This window comes from Manis javanica, chromosome 4 (assembly GCF_040802235.1).
Source record: "Manis javanica isolate MJ-LG chromosome 4, MJ_LKY, whole genome shotgun sequence".
NCBI classification, from domain to species: Eukaryota; Metazoa; Chordata; class Mammalia; order Pholidota; family Manidae; genus Manis; species Manis javanica.
The window spans coordinates 15438065-15461201 of NC_133159.1; the positions used below are offsets into that span (position 1 = coordinate 15438065).

Genomic DNA, 23137 nt, shown 5'->3' on the forward strand with positions numbered 1-23137 from the left:
CCAACAGAAGGCACCCAAGGCGGACAACACCAAGACACATAATAATTAAAATGGCAAAGATCAAGGACAAGGACAGAGTTTTAAAGGCAGCTAGAGAGAGGAGAAAGATCACCTACAAAGGAAAACCCATCAGGCTATCATCAGACTTTTCAACAAAAATCTTACAGGCCAGAAGAGAATGGCATGATATATTTAATGCAATGAAACAGAAGGGCCTTGAACCAAGAATACTATATCCACCATGATTATCATTTAAATATGAAGGAGGGATTAAACAATTCCCAGACAAGCAAAACTTGAGGGAATTTGCCTCCCACAAACCACCTCTACAGGGTATTCTAGAGGGACTGCTCTAGATGGGAGCACTCCTAAGGCTAAACAGATGTCACCAGATAAAATAAAATCACAGCAAAGAAAGCAGACCAACCAAATACTAACTAAAGGCAAAAAATAAAATCAACTACCCACAAAAGCAGTCAAAGGAAACACAAAAGAATACAGAATAAAATACCCAACATATAAAGAATGGAGGAGGAGGAATAAGAAGGGAGAGAAATAAAGAATCAACAGACAGTGTTCATAATAGCTCAGTAAGCAAGCTAAGTTACACAGTAAGATGCTAAAGAAGCTAACCTTGAACCTTTGGTAATGACAAATCTAAAGCCTGCAATTGCAATAAGTACATATCTTTCAATAATCACCTTAAAAGTAAATGGACTGAATGTACCAATCAAAAGACACACAGTAATAGAATGGATAAAAAAGCAAGACCCATCTATATGCTGCTTACAAGAGACTCACTTCAAACCCAAAGACATGCACACACTAAAAGTCAAGGGATGGGAAAAGATACTCCATGCAAATAACAGGGAGAAAAAAGGAGGTATTGCAGTACTAGTATATCAGACAAAATACACATAAAAACAAAGAAAGTAACAAGAGATAAAGAAGGACATTACATAATGATAAAGGGCTCAGTCCAGCAAGAGGATATAACCATTCTAAATATATATGCACCCAACACAGGAAAACCAGCATATGTGAAACAAATACTAACAGAACTAAAGGAGGAAATAGAATGCAATGCATTCATTTTAGGAGACTTCAACACACCACTCACTCCAAAGGATAGATCCACCAGACAGAAAATAAGTAAGGACACAGAGGAACTGAACAACACCCTAGAACAGATAGACCTAATAGACATCTATAGAACTCTACATCCAAAAGCAACAGGAATACACATTCTTCTCAAGTGCACATGGAACATTCTCCAGAACAGACCACATACTAGGCCACAAAAAGAGCCTCCAGTAAATTCAAAAAGACTGAAATCCTACCAAGCAACTTTTCAGACCACAAAGGCATAAAACTAGAAATAAATTGCACAAAGAAAGCAAAAAGGCTCACAAACACATGGAAGCTTAACAACATGCTCCTAAATAATCAATGGATCAACGACCAAATTAAAATAGAGATCAAGCAATATATAGAAACAAATGAAAACAACAACACAAAGCCCCAACTTCTGGGGGACACAGCGAAAGCAGTCTTAAGAGGAAAGTATATAGCAATCCAGGCATATTTAAAAAAGGAAGAACAATCCCAAATGAATAGTCTAACATCACAATTATTGAAATTGGAAAAAGAAGAACAAATGAGGCCTAAAGTCAGCAGAAGGAGGGACATAATAAAGATTAGAGAAGAAATAAATAAAATTGAGAAGAATAAAACAATAGAAAAAAATCAATGAAACCATAAGCTGGTTCTTTAAGAAAATAAACAAAATAGATAAGCCTCTAGCCAGCCTTATTAAGAAAAAAACAATCAACACACATCAACAGAATCAGAAATGAGAAAGGAAAAATCATGACGGACCCAACAGAAATACAAAGAATTATTAAAGAATACTATAAAAACCTATATGCTAACAAGCTGGAAAACCTAGAAGAAATGGACAACTTCCTAGAAAAATAGAACCTTCCAAGACTGACCAAGGAAGAAACACAAAATCTAAACAAACCAATTACCAGCAATGAAATTGAAGCGGTAATCAAAAACCTACCCAGGAACAAAACCCCCGGGCCAGATGGATTTACTCGAAATTTTATCAGACATAGAGAGAAGACATAATATCCATTCTCCTTAAAGTTTTCCATAAAATAGAACAGGAGGGAATACTCCCAAACTCATTCTATGAAGCCAACATCACCCTAATACCAAAACCAGGCAAAGACTCCACCAAAAAAGAAAATTACAGACCAATATCCGTGATGAATGTTGATGCAAAAATACTCAACAAAATATTAGAAAACCGAATCCAAAAATATAACAAAAGGATCATACACCATGACCATGTGGGATTCATCTCAGGGATGCAAGGATGGTACAACATTTGAAAATCCATCAACATCATCCACCACATCAACAAAAAGAAAGACAAAAACCACATGATCATCTCCAAAGATGCCAAAAAAGCATTCAACAAAATTCAACATCCATTCATGAGAAAAACTCTCAACAAAACGGCCACAGAGGGCAAGTAACTCAACATAATAAAGGCCATATATGATAAATCCACAGCCAACATCATACTTAACAGTGAGAAGCTGAAAGCTTTTCCTCTGAGATCAGGTACAAGACAGAGATGCCCACTCTCCCCACTGTTATTCAACATAGTACTGGAGGTCCTAGCCACGGCAATTAGACAAAACAAAGAAATACAACCAATCCAAATTGGTAAAGAAGAAGTTAAACTGTCACTATTTGCAGATGACATGATATTCTACATAAAAAACCCTAAAGACTCCACTCTAAAACTACTAGAACTGATATCAGAATTCAGCAAAGTTGCAGGATATAAAATTAACACACAGAAATCTGTGGCTTTCCTACACACTAACAGTGAATTAATAGAAAGAGAAATCAGGAAAACAAGTCCAACCACAATTGCATCAAAAAGAATCAAATACCTAGGAATAAAACTAACCAAGGAAGTGAAAGACCTATACCCTGAAAACTATAAGACATGCTAAAGAGAAATTAAAGAGGACACTAACAAATGGAAACTCATCCCATGCTCCTGGCTAGGAAGAATGAATATTGTCAAAATGGCCATCCTGCCCAAAGCAATATACACATTTGATGCAATCCCTATCAAATTACCAACAGCATTCTTCAATGAACTGGAACAAATAGTTCAAAAATTCATATGGAAACACAAAAGACCCCGAATAGCCAAAGCAATCCTGAGAAGGAAGAATAAAGTGAGGGGGGATCTCACTTCCCAACTTCAAGCTCTACTACAAAGCCACAGTAATCAAGACAATTTGGTACTGGCACAAGAACAGAGCCACAGACCAGTGGAACAGAATAGAGACTCCAGACATTAACCCAAACATATATGGTCAATTAAAATATGATAAAGGTGCCACAGACATACAATAGGGAAATGATAGCCTCTTCAACAGGTGGTGCTGGCAAAACTGGACAGCTACATGTAAGGGAATGAAAATGGACCATTGTCTAACCCCATATACAAAAGTAAATTTAAAATGGATCAAAGACCTGAATGTAAGTCATGAAACCATAAAACTCTTGGAGGAAAACATAGGCAAAAATCTCTTGGACATAAACATGAGTGACTTCTTCATGAACATATCTTCCTGGACAAGGGAAACAAAATAAAAAATGAACAAGTGGGACTATATCAAGCTGAAAAGCCTTCTGTACAGCAAATGACACCATCAATAGAACTAAAAAGCATCCTATAGTATGGGAGAATATATTCATAAATGACAGATCCGATAAAGGGTTGACATCCAAAATATATAAAGAGCTCACACACCTCAACAAACAAAAAGCAAATAATCCAATTAAAAAATGGGCAGAGGAGCTGAACAGACAGTTCTCCAAAGGAGAAATTCAGATGGCCAACAGACACATGAAAACATGCTCCACATCATTAGTCATCAGAGAAACGCAAATTAAAACCACAATGAGATATCACCTCACACCAGTAAGGATCGCCACCATCCAAAGGACAAACAACAACAAATGTTGGTGAGGATGTGGAGAAAGGGGAACCCTCCTACACTGCTGGTGGGAATGTAAATTAGTTCAACCATTGTGGAAATGGTTGGTTCCTCAACCATTATGGAGGTTCCTCAAAAAGCTCAAAATAGAAATACCACTTGACCCAGGAATTCCATTTCTAGGAATTTACCCAAAGAATGCAGCAACCCAGTTTGAAAAAGACAGATGCACACCCATGTTTATCGCAGCACTATTTACAATAGCCAAGAAATGGAAGCAACCTAAGTGTCCATCGGTAGATGAATGGATAAAGAAGATGTGGTACATATACACAATGGAATATTATTCAGCCATAAGAAGAAAACAAATCCTACTATTTGCAACAACATGGATGGAGCTAGAGGGTATTATGCTCAGTGAATAAGCCAGGTGGAGAAAGACAAGTACCAGATGATTTCACTCATCTATGGAGTATAAGAACAAAGAAAAAACTGAAGGAACAAAACAACAGCAGAATCACAGAACTCAAGAATGGACTAATAGTTACCAAAGGGAAAGGGACTTGGGGGGATGGGTGGGAAGGGAGGGATACGGGCAGGAGGGAAGAAAGGGGATACTACAATTAGCATGTATAATGTGGGGGGAGGCACAGGGAGGGCTGTGCAACACAGAGAAGACAAGTAGTGATTCTACAGCATCTTACTGCGCTGATGGACAGTGACTATAATGGGTTTTGTGGGGGGGGACTTAGTGAAGGGGGAAGCATAGTAAACATAATGTCCCTCATGTAATTGTAGATTAATGATACCAAAATAAAAAAAATTTTTTATTTAAAAAGTAAACCTTTCTGAAGATGTTAGTAAAAGGTGAGCCCGGGAAGGACAAAGAAATAATGAAATACTCAGTCTTGGATATCTTATACATTTTGTTAAAAATTCAATGCAAGTTGATCTTTCAGAGTAATAACAAAGCTTAGACTAAGCCAACCATATGATCCACAATCCCACTTCAGGGTATATATCCAAAGGAAATGAAAACAAGATATCAAAAAGATACCTGCACTGCCATGTTTAATGCAGCATTATTACAATAGCCAAGATAAGGAAAGAACCTGAATGTCCACAGAAGAACAAATAAAGAAAACATGGTATGTACATATGTATATATAAGTGTTTATATGCACACACACACACTGGAATATTAGTCTAGCCATAAAAGTGAAGGAAATCCTCCCACTTAAAACAACATGGATTGGGATCTTGAGGGCATAATGCTGCGTCAAGTCAAAGACAAATATATACATAGGATTTCATTTATATGTGGAATCTAAAACAGTTGAACTTGTAGAAACAGAGAAAAATGGTGGACAGTTATAACCACTAGTTTTAAAATTATTAAAATGAAAAACATCAGCATTTTACCTACCACCACATTTAGCTTGTTCAGATTTAGTTTCAAATTAATAGTATGTGTAGTTTCCTCATTCTTATTGTGAAGAATGATAAAAGTAGAGTGGTGATGGTGGTAGCAAGTGCTCTAATTATCTGAGTGATGATTACATACCAGGCTCAATAAGTTTTAAATGGATTTCTCCCATTTAACCTTGAAAATGACCTATCGAGATGAGTATAATTATCATTTCCATTTTATTAAAGAAGGAAACCGAGGTGCAAAGAATCTAAGTAACCTGTTCGATTACACACACAGCTGCTATGAGGAAGATACAGGACTTGAATCCATTAGGTCTGATTCACTGTACAGCCACTCATCTGCTTTAAATCACTTTACTTTCTGTCCCCTATGTAAACTGTAAATTCCAGTTCATCCAGTATCATAATAAATATCAAAGTATTTTTATAATTTAAATCTTCTCATGCCATGCCCATATGTAAAATCTTTCAATGGCTCCTCCTGTATATCAAATAAAATCCAAATGTCTTATCAGACCCTTACAAAACTGGCATTATCTGGACTTTGCCACCTCTAGAGCTTTCCACTGTGGGAATCACAAGCAGCCATTTCAATTAAAATTGATGAAAATTAAATGAAATCTACAATTCAGCTCCTTGGTCACACTAGCCACATTTTAAGTACTGAAAAGGCATGTTTCTATTTACTGGACAGCACTGGTTAGGAGCCACCCGTCTTGTGCGGCCCTCAGGGCACCAACCTCTCACCATCAGGACAGCTCCCCACGTCTGAAAGTCTTGGGACCTCTGCAACATCTATTCAGATGGTTCATGTACTTCCTCCCCCATCCATTAAGGGCTGAATCCTCTTCATGGTTGAGGTATTACCTAAAATGCCACCTTCTAAGCCTTTCCACTCATACCTAATTATGAATTATTCTGTTATTAATTTTATATGCTGTTTATTTCCCTCAAAGCACTTACTATTATTTTTATTATTTTTTACTTTCATATCAATGTTTTTCTTACAGAAACTAATAAAGTACATACTGGGTATTCAAAAATATTGGCTAGATAAATGTTAATAACTTTAAATAATCTTAACAGTTTTGCCTAACATTATGGAAAATCTCAATTAGGGTTTCTCAATAGTGACATTATTGACATTTTTAGACTGGATAATTCTTTGTTGTGAGGCTGTTCTGTGTACTTTAGAATGTTTAGCTATATCCCTGGCCTCTGGCCACTAAATGCCACTAGCATTCCTCTCTCCCAGTTGTGACAACTAAAAACTCCTCCAGATATTGTCAAATGTCCACTGAGGGGCAATATCATCTTCAGATGAGAACCACTGACCTAGGTATTTCCAAATGACTGGAGAATTCTGAGTTGAACATTAAATCAATGGCCAATTTGAAAATATCTAAACACCAGCAAATTAGATAACCTAGATGAAATGAGCAAATTCTTAGAAATGCAAAAATCTACCAGACTAAACCACAAAGAAACAGAAAATCTGAATAGACCTACAAATAGAAAGATGATTGAATTGGTAATTTTTTAAATCTTCCAAAAGAGAAAAGCTCTTCACTTGACAGATTCACTTGTAAATTTTACCAAACATGTAAAGAAGAATACCAATTCATCTCAAACTTCTCCAAAAACCTGACGAGGAGGGAACACATCCCAACTCATTCTATGATGCTGCATTACTGTAATATCAAAGCCAGAAAAAGACACTACAAGAAAACTACAGACCACTATTTCTTACGATCAATGATGCAAAATCCTCAACAAACTACTAACAAATAGAATTCAGAAGCATATTAAGAGGATTACAGACCATGACCAAGTGGGATTTATTACTGAAATGCAAGGGCAGATCAATACACAAAACTGATAAATGTAACATGCCACATTAACAGAATACCAGAAAAACTCACATAATCATTTCAGCTGATTCAGAAAAAGCATTTGACAAACTTCAGCACCCTTTCATGATAAAAATACTCAACAAACTAGGAATGGAAGGAAACTACCTCAACATAATAAATATCATATATGAAAAACTCACAGGAAATGTCATAGTGAATAGTGGAAGACTGAAAACTTTTCCTCTAAATTCAGTAAAAGGGAAAGGGTGCCTGCTTTCATCATTCTATTTAACATGTGATGGAAGTTCTAGCCAGAGCAATTAGGAAAGAAAAATAAATAAAAAAACAAATTGAAAAGGAGTAAAATTATCTCCATTTGCAGATAAAATGATCTTATATTAGAAAACCCTAAAGATTCCACCAAAACAAAACTGTAGAACAATAAATGAATTCATAAAAATAGAATATGAAGTCAATACACCAAACTTAGTTGAATACATATGAACAATCTGAAAAAGAATTGAGGAAAACAATTCCATTTATAATATCATCAAAAAGAATAAAATACTTATTAATTTAACCAAAGAACTGAAAGGATCATACAATGAAAACTACAAATATTGATGAAAGAAATTAAAGAAGACATAAATAAATAAAAACTCATCCCATGTTCATGGACTGGAAGACTTAATATTCTTAAGACGTCAATATTACTCAAAGTGATCTACAGATTCAATGCAATCTCTATCAAAATCCCAATGATATTTTTTAGAAATAGAAAATAGAAAATCCACCCTAAAATTCCTATATAATTTCAAGGGACTCCAAATAGCCAAAACAATCTTGAAAAAGAACAAAACTGAAGAACTCATACTTCCTGATTTCAAATCTCCCTACATAGGTACAATAATTAAAACAGTGGTATTGGCACGAATACAGATATACAGACCAATAGAAAAGAACAGAGAGCCCAGAAACAAATATCTACATATACGATCAAATGATTTTCAATAGGGGTGCCACAATCATTCAATGGGGAAAGGACAATCTTTTCAACAAATGGTGCTAAGAAAACTGTATGTTAATATGTGAAAGAATAATGTTGGGCCTTAGTTAAGAACATACACAAAAATAAATCAAAATAGATCAAGGACCTAAATATAAGACCTAAAGCAATAAAACTCAAAGCTTCATGACAATGGATTTGGCAGTGATTTCTTGGATGTAGCACCAAAGGCACAGGTAACAATAGAAAAAATAGACAATCTGTACATTATGAAAATGAAATAATTCTGCATATCAAAAGACACTATAAACAGAGCATAAGGCAACCCACAGAATGAGAGAAAATATTTGTAAGTCATATATTCTGGTTTTTGTCACAACAGCCAGGAATATTTCATTCCTCTTTTATACAAAGGAAGGAAATTTTAGTTAAAAAATATTAAATGGGAAAAAAAGAATAAAATACTAAGAAGAAAGTACTAAAAATTCCTAATTTTTATGTTTCCACATCTGAGAAATGGGTATATAATTAAATCTTGGCTAATTTTACAAAATATGATATTATTACTTTTTCCAGTCACTTAACCTTCTAAATAATCTCTTTTGTGAACTGTGAAATAGAAGTTTTTGAATTTAAAAGGTGCCTTTCAAATTAGCAAAAAATTGAAAATGGAAAGACCTAAAACTATCAAGATACAGTGAAATGGACAAATTCCTCTAATGTTTGCAGTAATTAAAGTTAACCTAACTGTACAAAGTGCCAAAAAACACTAAAGCATTTTTAAAGTGTGTATATTCTATCCTAATAAGGCTTTGGGGAATCTTAGCCTAGGGAAATAATTCTATTTATATGAAGAAAAAATATACACACATATATATATGAATATATATTTTACATATGCATTAAAAAATCACAGTCATTTAGAACAGAAAATAAAGAAGAGGGAATCTTTAAGCCAAATGCTAGTTTATAAATTCATTGGTTATGTAAATCATGGTTCATACTTCATTGTTAGTATCTTTATAAGCGCTATGTATCTTTATAAGCACTATGTAAATATGAGAAAATTTTTAACAATACAACATTGTATTAAAAAAGAAAACTACCAATTTGTATAATCATTATGATTTTTACATTATGCTTACTGACCCAAACTCTACTATTAAGGGAAAAAATAATATAAGAAATGTGATTATGATAGCCCTAAATTTTAAGTCTAAGGTTTACTTTTTCTTCCATGAACAAACTAATGATAAACAGAACACTGATCAATCTCAAAATAATTAACTTGAGTGTAAAAAAAACAACAGAAACAAAACAAAAAGAACCTACTACATGATTCCTTTTCCTACTATGACTTTCATAGAAAAGCCTATGAAATGTAAATGAACCTATAATGACAGAAAGCAGAATAATGGTGGGGGAAGGTGGAAAGGAAAGATTACAACGTGGCATGAGGGAATTTTTGGGAATGATGCATATGTTAATTTTCTTGATTGCAGCAAAGTTTTCATGGGTATTTATATATGTTAAAACTTAGCAAATTATGCACTTTAAATAGTACACTTTTAGTATACTTAAATCACAGGCACAATATATACATACTATGTATCAAATATACCTTAATAAAGCTTTTTTAAAGTATAAATAAAATAATCATCAGTTTAACAGTATATTTACCATTGGGAGAAAAATATATTATTATCCTGTACTGGATAATAGGACAATTAAGTAGATTTACATTTGGCTGGACACCAATGTCTAAGAAGTGTTGTTTATCCCATGTTAAATTCTGTCTCTGTGCAGGGGTCTCCATGACGTGTTTGCCTATTTCTCTATTATAAGTGACTTGGGAAAAAAAAAACATGAAAGGATGCTTTTCTAATTAGATAACACAAAACTAAAGGATGATAAAATTAACACTTTTTATAAAGTGTAAGCTGGCTAAAAAGGATCATGAAATGTTAACAACACTAGGAAATAATTTATTGAACTTAAATAATTTATTTTTAGGAATTTTTCATGAGCAATAAATAAAACTCTTTCAATTCCCCGAACATAAACTGTTGTTTCTGATAGTAAAGTCATTATTCCAGAAAATTTATTATTAAGTTTATGTAATTATATTAAAACTGCTGGCTTAATCATCATGAAATCTAACAATTTTATAAATAAAATGTATAAGCCAAAAATATACAACAAGGTAAAATTTCAGTTTGTTTTTCATATGCATACCAAATAGTTATTAATGATTGTATACCGTATTGTTCATGCCTCTTTAGTTTTACCATTTCCTCTCCACCATATGATATATACCTCTCTTACCAGAGTTTTAAAAATATTGGGATTAATATACAATGAAGGGACCATGAATATACAATGGGGAAATGACAGCCTCTTCAACAACAGCTGGTGTTAGCAAAACTGGACAGCTACATGAAAGAGAATGAAACTGGATTACTGTCTAACTCCATAAACAAAAGTAAACTTGAAATGGATCAAAGACCTGAATGTACGTCATGAAACCATAAAACTCTTAGAAGAAAACATAGGCAAAACTCTTTTGAATATAAACATGAACAACTTCTTCATCAACATATCTCCATGGGCAAGGGAAACAAAAGCAAAAATGAACAAGTGGGACTATATCAAACTAAGAAGCTTCTGTACAGCAAAGGACACCATCAGTAGAACAAAAAGGCATCCTACAGTATGGGAGAATATATTCATAAATGACATATCCGATAAAGGGTTGACATCCAAAATACAATAAAGAACTCAGGCACCTAAACAAACAAAAAGCAAATAACCCAATTAAAAAATAGGCAGAGGAACTGAACAGACACTTCTCCAAAGAAGAAAGTCAGATGGCCAAGAGGCACAGGAAAAGATGCTCCACATCCCTAATCATCAGAGAAATGCAAATTAAAAAGCACAATGAGATACCACTTCACACCAGTTACAATGGCCAGCATTCAAAAGACAAACAACAACAAATGTTGGCGAGAATGTGGAACCCTCCTACACTGCTGGTGGAAATGTAAATTAGTTCAACCATTGTGGAAAGCAGTATGGAGGTTCCTCAAAAAACTCAAAATACAAATACCATTTGACCCAGGAATTCCACTCCTAGGAATTTACCCTAAGAATGCAGCAGCCCAGTTCGAAAAAGACAGATGCACCCCTATGTTTATCGCAGCACTATTCACAATAGCCAAGAAATGGAAGCAGCCTAAATGTCCATCAGTAGATGAATGGATAAAGACAATGTGGTACATATACACAATGGATTGTTATTCAGCCATAAGAAGAAAACAAATCCTACCATTTGCAACAATATGGATGGAGCTAGAGGGTATTATGCTCAGTGAAATTAGCCAGGTGGAAAAAGACACATATCAAATGTTTTCACTCATCTGTGGAGTATAAGAACAAAGAAAAACCAGAGGAACAAAACAGCAGCAGACTCACAGAACCCAAGAATGGACTAAGAGTTACCAAAGGGAAAGAGATTCGGAAGGATAGGTGGGAAGGGAGGGATAAGGGGAAAAAGGGGGGCATTATGATTAGCAGATATAATGTGGGGTGGAGGCACAGAGAGGGCTGTACAACACAGAGAAGACAAGTAGTGATTCTATAGCATCTTACTGCACTGATGGACAGTGACTGTAATGGGGTATGTGGTGGGGACTTGATGATGGGGGAGTCTAGTAAACATAATGTTTCTCATGTAATTGTACATTAATGATACCAAAATAATAATAATAAAAAAAAGAACAAATGTCGGTGAGGATGTGGAGAAAGGGGAACCCTCCTATACTGCTGGTGGGAATGGAAATTAGTTCAACCATATGGATAGCCGTATGAAGGTTCCTCAAAAAACTCAAAATACAAATACCATTTGACCCAGGAATTCCATTTCTAGGAATTTACCCAAAGAATGCAGGAGCCTAGTTTCAAAAAGACATGCACCCCTATGTTTATAACAGCACTATTTACAATAGCCAAGAAATGGAAGCAACCTAAGTGTCCATCAGTAGATGAATGGATAAAGAAGGTGTGATACACATACCCAATGGATTATTCAGCCATAAAAAGAAAACAAATCCTACCATTTGCAACAACATGGATGGAGCTAGAGGGAGGGTATTATGCTCAGTGAAATAAGCCAGGCAGAGAAAGACAAGTACCAAATGATTTCACTCATCTATGGAGTATAAGAACAAAGAAAAAACTGAAGGAACAAAACAGCAGCAAACTCACAGAATCCAAGAATGGACTAATGGTTACCAACGGGAAAGGGACTGGGGAGGATGGGTGGGAAGGGAAGGATAAGGGGAATAAGGGACATTATGATTAGCACACATAATGTAGGGGGTAGGGGCACAGGGAAGGCAGTATAGTACAGAAAACAAGTAGTGATTCTATAGCATCTTACTACACTGATGGACAGTGACTGTAATGGGGTGTGTGGTGGGGACTTGATAATGGGGGGGAATCTAGTAACCACAATGTTGCTCATGTATATTAATGATACCAAAATTTAAAAAAATATTGCCATTATTCTTTCTTCCTTTGTATGATGAATCACTCTAATGTAATTACGGTTAATGAGGAATAATGACAAAAGCTTCTCTCTCATTCCTGATAAATGTTCCAAGGAGAAACTTATATAAACCATGGTAAAGTAAATAAATAATAACCAGGCTAAACCATTTAACATGAAGGCATTACAAATTTGAGTTCTATTTTTGATACTTCTTTATCAGCAGAAAACCCATCTAAAATGTTTGACATTAAGGATATAAAACCCATACATCCGTCATAAAAAAGTAAAATCTTGAATTGTGTAATTTTTTTACACTGGCCAGGATTCTTTTTTGCCTTTCAAGGAACTTAACCAACTCAATTAAAGTGACATATTGGCACCATATGCTGAGGCAGAAGGAGGTGAACTGAAGGTTAGCTTTTATTTTATGACACAGAGATGATGGTAATGGACCTAGATACCAGAGGAATAATGACCAATACATAATCTTGCAGTTGAGGAAAATGGGGACTAAAAATGTTAAAGCACCTGGTCAATCACTCTCCTACTCATGCAGTTAATGTGCTCAACAACACTGCAAAAGTAGGGTAAGAGACTTAAATTAATAAGAATGGAAAAAATTGATCAGACTATCATATTTTAAGGTAACTTTTTACTGTCTAAAATCCCTTGTCTTCTAGAATAGGCACTATATATAACTGACACAGACACTTTTTTAACCGACTTAAGGACTACAGACATGGGAGTAACTTTAAAAAGTAAAAGTCAAATCTAACTCAGAACTAAATCCAAAAACTTAGACTTGAAACATTTCATGTAAATTATGTAACAGGCACTGTGCTGACACAGGATTTTGATAATCTCCTCTCCAAAGTCCTAAATTTACACACTCATATGTCCTCATTTACAAGGAATCTTAATAACATGCCTACACTTAAACTCAGTAATTACATTTCTAGAAAGTTATTCTATGAAAATAATCCAAACCACAGAAAAGACTTTACATTCAAGTAAGATATTCCTAATAGGAAAAATCAGAAACAACCTATTTTCTTAATTCATCACCAAAATAATGTTTACATATATTAATTTTTCTTAACAAAACCCATTCCTCACCCAGTATTCACCTCTATATAAATAGTATCACACTCACTCAGTTACCAGAGCCAACATTGATGGTATCATCCTTTATTCTTCTTTCACTTCTCATGTCCAAGCTATCATCATATCCTACTGATTCTACTTTCAAAATATATACCAAATCCCACTACTTATCTCTTTTACTGCTACCATCTTAGCGCAAGCCACCATCATTTTTTGCCTGAATCACTACACAATAACCTCTTAACTGACCTTGCTTCCAACTTCACCACCACAGTCACCTGCCCTCATCACAGTCTACTCTCTATATAACAGCTAGCGCTCTTTTAAAAGGAAATTCAGTTCCCTTTTAAAAGGAAATTCTACTGCTCTTAATTTCCAATGGCTTTCCATAAAATCTAGATTAAAATCCAAAATTGTTACCGTGGTTAAGTAACACCTCACATAATCTGATGCACCAGATACTTCTTTGAATTCTATCTCCAATATCTCTCTACTTCAATCTCACTAGCTCCCTTGCAGTTCTACCACATTAAGCACATTGCTATATCTAGGCCTTTGCACTGCTATTCCTTCTACAGGAAATGTTCTTCCCCTAGAAATTAATCCCTCACTTCTTAGGTTTCTATTTAAATGCCACTTTTTCAGATAGAACTTTCCCTGAAAGACCTAGCTAAAGTGCATTAACTATCCCTTTATCCTGCCTCATTTTCATCAAGGCAATTATTACTACTCAGTAGTAAACTGCATATATATTTGTTTACTTAATCTTTCGTTCTCACAAAAAGGTAAGCTCCATGAGGACTATTGATCTGGTTTGCTCACTATTATATCCCTAATAGCTAGAATGTGCCTGTCACATGTTAAAAGCTTAAGAAATATTTGTAAAATGTTGAGTGAATATTAAGTTCTTTTAACAGAACAATATGCAACCATTTGTTATTTAAGAAATGTTTCAAATAGCAGAGGAAAAGCTAACATAATATAAAATGACAAATTAGAATAAAATATCTTATACAGAGCCTACAACACACAAAATACAAACTATACTAAAACATGGTTACAGCAGTTACCTCTAGAAGTCACTCAAGATTACTAGAAATTTTCATTTTGTTCTTTTGCCTATATTAATGTTGAAAATAGTAATTTAATGGTGACAGTGAACTTTCATAATCAGAAAAAACTTTAAGTTATGCCAGAGAAAAACCATGCTGCTTTTAAGCTCAGTACTAAAAACAAACAAAAAAACAAAACAAAAAACCCTCTGGCCTAGAGAAAGTTTATGCCACAAGAAAGTATTAAAGGTTATTTTTCTATGTAAATTAAAGGTTCCCAATTACTAGAGTGACCAGATAATTTATCATCCAAACTGGGCCCATTTTAAAAGTTAAAAGGGGTTCAAAAAGTAATTAACAGGTGTTTCTTTTATCTACAGAGACTTATTTCCGGCAAACAAGGAAAAATGACCATCCTATCCATCACCTACATGATAAAGTTCTAACTCTTCAGGATAACCTTAATATCTCCAAAAGCCGCCCATCTTTTCTCTATTTCTGATACAAAACCTAACATACATGCTACACTGGACTGACTACTGGCCATCCATTAAGTGTTCCTCTGAACCTTTACTTCCTAGAGGGCCTTTTCTTCCTTTCTCTGCCTAGAGAGGTCCTGTAACCTTCCAGCTTAGTGTCACTTCATTAATGAAGAGACTTCTTCCTTTCCCTTATAACAGCATATTTGTATCTCTAATCAAAGGTTCTAAACCTGGGACTTATCAATGGCCTAATGGACATCTGTGAAATTCTGAAATTATGTGGAAACACTGGTATATGCTCGTTTTTGAGAAGAAAGCATTGTGGCTATTTTGAGGTTCTAAAGGTAATGAATAACCCAAAAGGATAAGAATCATTGCTTTATCGTATATAACTTTAGATTATAATTATTTATTCATCTCCCTATATTCCAAAGAATAAATGGTATGATGAACTGAAATATTAAAAAGATATGTCCATCTCCCCAGTTCTCCCTAAATTCCCTTTGGCTCACTGTAACACTGTAACACCTGAAATGTGCTGGTCATTTTCATTACTTTCATCCTCTAACTTTTAAACTTTCCTTCATTTATAAATATGAATCAGTCATTTAACATAAAAAATTAAATTCCTCCCCTTAAAACCAATGTTCTCATTGCCAAACTTTCTTCATTTTTATATGTAATCAGAGAGGAAAAAAAGTAAAATAAAGAAATCTTAAAGTCAAAAAAAGCAAAATGAAAAACTTTAAGAAAAAATATCCAAAAAGAAAATTAAAATTCAGTGCCCTAAAAGAATCACAATACAAGACTGGAGGTGGACATTTACGAAAAGAGGAAAAAGAAGGCAAGCGTACAAACCAATCAATCTTAACATACCATTCGTTTCATCTCCACTTCTTAAGATAATGGGGGAAAAGGCCTATTCACTTTATTATATCATATACATCTAATTCTGTTGATATTATTGAACCTTTTGCCAAAAACCTATCATGCACCCATCAAACAAGCATTTTCTTTAACATCAAATGTTCATATGCAAAAACAAACACACAATATGACAAACAACTTTGAGATACTCACCGCGCTGTACACTGAGACCGTAGGAGTGAAGATTCGATCCTCGAGAGGCTGCTGCACTGGTCCTCTAGGAATTCTAGAAGATCGAGTTAAGGATAAGAGAACTAAAAAATGGATTGCTTTAGCAGTAAGAAAAGATTACCACCACAAAATTCTGTTGATAACCCAAGCTTTGTCAACCAATCAGTTGAGTTACACACTTACTTCTCCACAGAAACTGGAAAACAGTATTTCAGATTTCCTACTGTGATTAGATCAACCTCTCCAAAAGTGATTCCCATGATAAACATTCCATGGAAACTCAAAACAAATAAAATTATACAAGAAGCCTCCCATTATTAGGCCCATAATGAGAATCCATCACCTTTACTTTCTGGAGAAAAAAGTGTTAAGGAGGATATTCAGGAAGCTAAGACTAATTCATCAATGTGGAAATTGCTGATAAAGGCCCAGTCTATTCTGCTAACTACACAAAAACAACAAATACAATTATTTCCTTGTTTTTCTATTTTACTTGCTATTTTTCTCCTTATCCACCCACCAACTCACCATTTTTAAAAAGAGGCTCTTCAGTATAATTTAATTGAAAATAGCATATTGTAGGACATTCTGTTAAAGACAAAAGACTACCATTTTATTCAGCTACAAAATTAAAAGATATAAGGCTCTTCTACCTAGTACGTGGTATTTTGCCTCTTTAAGAATGACAACCAAAAGACTGGCAACAAATGATTAACAGCAGTAATATCTGGATGGCAGAATTATGTAACTGCACTACGTGCTTTTTCTACAGTAAATATAAATTATATGTATTTTTAAAAGAATGACTATAAATGTAGTAAACCCAAACAAGACAGAATTCTTCTTTCAATCTGACAAATATTTACTACTTCTCTTACCATGTTTCTTTCTAATTCAATCATTTTGCAAGACAAAGTAACAGCTACAAAAAATAATTTTATATAAATGGCCACAAGTTGCAGAAGTTTGAAAGAATTATTAGAAGTAAAATTCTTTATATCCAAGTAGCATAGCTTGCTGAGGTAGGAGGGGGAAAAAAACCATGCTTTAGTCATTTAAAATTAGTAACACTGTGCCAGTCTCTAGACAGCTCTTTAAACTAGCAACCTCAGACAACAGTTCAATGCACTGCCATCGTCCCCTACACACAAAGAACTGATTTAAAATGCTGCAAAGAAATAACAAAGCTAAGACATTTCATAAAGGAACTGCTTCATCCAAACTATATATATACGTTTGCAATGTAGAAAAACATAAATCTAACAAACTTCAAGATAAAAGTCCTTCATATTAGCTTGTCATTTCTTTCAGAATGAAGATTAGCCCTAGCTGAAATAAAACGTTCCTTGAATTATAGTTCTGCACTGTGATGACATGAATGGTGGAATATATGAGGCATTCTTTTTTATGCAAAGTCAGTGCTACTGCTTTTTCTAACTAGGGCTTATTCTCACTATTCTCAGGTAACTTATCAGTACTATGCCCCAAAAGGTGAGCCATGCCATTTAATCTTACAAGTGAAGGTTAGGGATCCTGATTTTCATTAGTTACTTTATTGCTAACAGTATCACATAAAGATAAGATTTCTAAAGGGACAGTCATATACTGGCTGATACTCCAACAACATTCTCCTTGGCTATGAACTAAAAATGTTGATTTCTAGGGAGGTTCAAGATTTCAGTATATAAAGAGCCTGAACCCACCTCCTTCCAAGTACGTATCAAATCTACACCTATATACAGAGTAATTCTTCCTAAGGACAAACAGACCTGAATGAACACTTCTGCACAAAGTGTAGAAAGACAACATAAAAAATGGCAGGCGAGACAGAGATACGGTAACAGCAGAAAATCCACCTCCAGAGCAGCAACCTTCAGTAAGGAGGGATATCACTGAGAGAGCCAAGTGCAGATTCGCCTGTCCTTGGGCACAGAAAAAAAGTTGAAAGGCGCAACTAGACTATAAGTGAAGGATGACAATTTCAGAACTACAGTAGCTGCCAAATGGTAGTAGAAATGCTAGAACTCTCTGAAATCAGAGAGCCTGGAGAGCTCCATCGTTTATGGCCCACCTCCCTGGACTACCACCGATAGTACGGGCAGCACAGGGTCAGGGCAAGCACAACTCCAGACCTAACCAAGGCAGTCTCCCAGCCCCCACCCATGACCAAACCTGCCAAAAAGGAGGTCCAGCAGTTCCACCCAGGCAGCAGCAAATCAGCACCTTTACCCAAACTACCCTGACCCCCTGGCCATACCACCTGCAGGGCTCTGCCCTGACACCCACCCAGGAAACCCCTAAACCATACCACCCAGTCCCTGCCCCAGCCTGGCACTTACCTAGGAGCCCACTGATTGCACCTGGGAGCCCCACACGGGTACCTCAGGCCCACACTCACCAGACACCAGCCAGCCAACCAAAACTGACAGGTACACACAGTCTACCTACCAAGAGGTAGTTCAGATACAAGGACATTTCTTCAAGACTGGGAGAGACTGCCTTTTCATCTATTTCATATAAGCAGACACAGAAAGTCAAGCAAAATGAGAAAACAGAAGACTACGCTCCAAGTGAAAAAACAAGACATAACTTTAGAAAATGAAATGGAGTTAAGCAATCTAACCGATAAGAGTTGAAAGTAATGGTTTTAAAGATGCTCAAAACTTGCGATAAGAATGGATGAACCCAGGGAGGACTTCAGCAGAAATAGAAAATACAAAAAAGAATCAGAGAACAAGACACTCTTAAGAGAAATTAAAGAGGACATGGAAACTCACCCATGCTCTTGGCTAGGAAGAATTAATATTGTCAAAATGGCCATCTTGCCTAAAGCAATCTACAGATTCAAAGCAATCCCTATCAAAATACCAACAACATTCTTGAACAAACTGAAACAAATAGTTTTAAAATTCATATGGAACCACAAAAGACCCTGAATAGCCAAAGCAATCCTGAGAAAGAAGAATAAAGCAGGGAGCATCTCGCTTCCCAACTTCAAGCTCCACTACAAAGCCACAGTAATAAAGACAATTTAGTACTGGCATAAGAACAGACCCACAGACCAGTCTAAGAGAATAGAGTCCAGACAGTAACCCAATTAATATATGATAAAGGAGCCATGGACATACAATGGGGAAATGACAGCCTCTTCAACAACTGGTGTTGGCAAAACTGGACAGCTACATGTAAGAGAATGAAACTGGATCACTGTCTAACCCCATACACAAAAGTAAATTCAAAATGGATCAAAGACCTGAATGTAAGTCATGAAACCATAAAATTCTTAGAAAAAAACACAGGCAAAAATCTCTTAGACATAAACATGAGCGACTTCTTCATGAACATATGTCCCCGGGCAAGGGAAACAAAAGCAAAAATGAACAAGTGGGACTATATCAAGCTGAAAAGCTTCTGTACAGCAAAGGACACCATCAATAGAACAAAAAGGTACCCTACAATATGGGAGAATATATTCATAAATGACAGATCCAATAAAGGGTTGACATCCAAAATACATAAAGAGCTCACACACCTCAACAAACAAAAAGCAAATAATCCAATTAAAAAATGGGCAGAGGAGCTGAACAGACAGTTCTCCAAAGAAGAAAGTCAATTGACCAGCAGACACATGAAAAGATGCTCTACATCGCTAGTCATCAGAGAAATGAAAATTAAAACCACAATGAGATATCACCTCACACCAGTAAGGATCGCCACCGTCCAAAAGACAAACAACAACAAATGTTGGTGAGGATGTGGAGAAAGGGGAACCCTCCTATACTGCTGGTGGGAATGTAAATTAGTTCAACCATTGTGGAAAGCAGTATGGAGGTTCCTCAAAAAACTCAAAATACAAATACCATTTGACCCAGGAATTCCACTCCTAGGAATTTACCCTAAGAACGCAGCAGCCCAGTTTGAAAAAGACAAATGCACCCCTATGTTTATTGCAGCACTATTCACAATAGCCAATAAATGGAAGCAACCTAAGTGGCCATCAGTAGATGAATGGATAAAGAAGATGTGGTACATATACACAATGGAATATTATTCAGCCATAAGAAGAAAACAAATCCTGGATGGAGCTAGAGGGTATTATGCTCAGTGAAATAAGCCAAGCGGAGAAAGAGAAATACCAAATGATTTCACGCATCTGAGGAGTATAAGAACAAAGGAAGAACTGAAGGAACAAAACAGCAGCGGAATTACGGAACCCAAAAATGGACTAACAGGTACCAAAGGGAAAGGAACTGGGGAGGATGGGTGGGCAGGGGGGGATAAGGGGGGGAAGAAGAAGGGGGGTATTAAGATTAGCATGTATGGGGGGGAGGGAGAAAGGGGAGGGTGAGCTGCACAACACAGAGAGGTCAAGTAGTGATTCTACAACATTTTGCTAAGCTGATGGACAGTAACTGTAATGTGGTTGTTAGGGGGGACCTGATATAGGGGAGAGCATAGTAAACATAGTATTCTTCATGTAAGTGTAGATTAAAGATTAAAAAAAAAAAAGAAAGAAAGAAAAGGGGGATTACTCCTTAATAGGATAAAACTATTGGTAAATCAAAGATCAACACATGCTTTAAATATCCTTAATGTTGATCACTTAAAGGGTGTCAGATGATCAGCTATGGAGGTACTCTTTTCTGATAATATTCCTTTCTCTTAATAAAAAAAAAAAAAAAAAAAGCAGTTACTGTGTGCTGACCTCCAATGAGTTCTGCACAGTGGTATAGAGGGCATGTCAAAGTGTGGGCAAAGGGTCTGTTTGTTTCTATGCAGAAGATCAAGGCCTAGCTTGGATAACCAGAAAATGAACTAAGATACGATATGAGGAGGAGCTTCCGGCATCAGCACTCTCTGGAGGACTTGTGCCAGGGGGATGATCATCAAAAAGCCTCCACAGGGATCTGGGTGATGCTGTGGTTGTGGCTGCATCCACCACACCGTTTCCTGGACTTGCCATTGGAATGAGGAGGGAGATGTCTAGGCTGGCATGTGCACACAGTGAGACAACGAATTTGACCGGATCTGTACTGTTGGAACTCAACCAGGAGTTGGGAGGGGTGCAAGTTGTAGCACTCCAAAATCCTATGACTATAGACTATCTACGGTTAAAAGAACATATGGGATGTGAACAGATCCCAGAAATGGGCTGCTTTAATTTGTCTGATTTCTCTCAGACTGTTCAAGTACAGTTGGACAATATCCATCATATCATAGACAAATTTTCACAAATGCTTAGGGTGCCTAAATGGTTTTCTTGGCTTCACTGGAGATGGATGGTAATTATAGATTTGCTTTGTTTATGTCACCGTATTCCTATTATGTTAATATGTGTGTGCAAATTAGTAGTTTAAAACCTATACATACTTAAGGTACTCTACAAGAAGATATGTCAAAGAAATAATCAATCCTCCCATGTTTTCTTCCATCTGCTACATCTATAGCTTTTCTTCTTCCTTCCTAATTAAAACCCTTAAATAGAATTCGTGCCTCATATCGAATTTACCGAGTATCATAATTCCTCCAGGTGGTAAAGATACCTCGAGACAAGTGCTGGGCATAGAAGCCACAGGGCATAAATCTGAAAAGAAGTAAAAAGCTAACCTTTTCAAACAATATGGCTTCTCTCTCACTTACCAACTTTACATTTCCCTGTATGGCCCCGGAAGATGACTGGTTAGCCAGAGACGGGTAAGATTCCTCAAGGGAGGAACAACCTAAGACAGGCACAGTCGCAGGGGGGCCATCAGGTGAGAATTTGGGGATCAACAGAGGTGAGGCTCAGAACCTCACCCCCCCTGCTTTGAGAGAAATCTCTGCATCTGTGGATGTCTTGATGCCCTTGTCTAGCCTGGATTAATACTTAGTCCATAGGCACATACCTGATCATCTACATTTGCCCTCTTACAGCACTAAACTATGTTTTCTGCCTTTATCTTGCATCTACCTACCACTTCAGCATTTTATTAAAAATAAAAATAATAATAATAATAAAGGGAGAAATGTGGGATCAACATATAAATCAAGTATAAAAATTGAACGAATATTCATATTTGACCTGATTGTTTATAGGTCATATTGCATGATCAAAACCGAAAGTTTCTGTGATGAATGCCCTTGTACTGTTCACCATGTAAGAATTTATTCACTATGTAAGAATTCGTTCACCATGTAAGAACTTGTTCATTATGCTTCAGAAGATTGGAGACTGACGAGAATTAGGCTTGAGATGGATTAATGATTGTACATTGAGCGTTGACCCCCCTATACTGAATTTTATTGTTGTTAACAACCATTTGATCAATAAATGAGAGATGCCCTCTCAAAAAAAAAAAAAATATATATGTATACTTCTCCACAAAGAGCTGAATTTACCAAATGAGTTGGGCGTTAAGAACAAGTTTATGTAAAGACATTTCCAATGATACAATATCGTTTGTCCCCCAACATTTTTTCTCAATATGTAAAGGTTCTATGTTCACTCAGTAGAGTTGGTTAGAATCTTAATCAGGATCCTAGCACAGA

General features: G+C 35.8%; 1 protein-coding gene across 12 annotated transcripts in view; it reads right to left on the reverse strand.

Moving 5' to 3' along the window:
- Positions 1–23137, reverse strand: part of EIF4G3 (eukaryotic translation initiation factor 4 gamma 3) — a 377936-nt gene that overhangs the window by 251056 nt on the left and 103743 nt on the right. For all 12 annotated transcript variants that reach the window (XM_073233344.1, XM_036999821.2, XM_036999830.2 and 9 more), the window contains exon 2: positions 16592–16664. In XM_073233344.1, coding sequence (XP_073089445.1) covers positions 16592–16664 — 73 coding nt within the window. The remainder of the gene's footprint in view (positions 1–16591; positions 16665–23137) is intronic.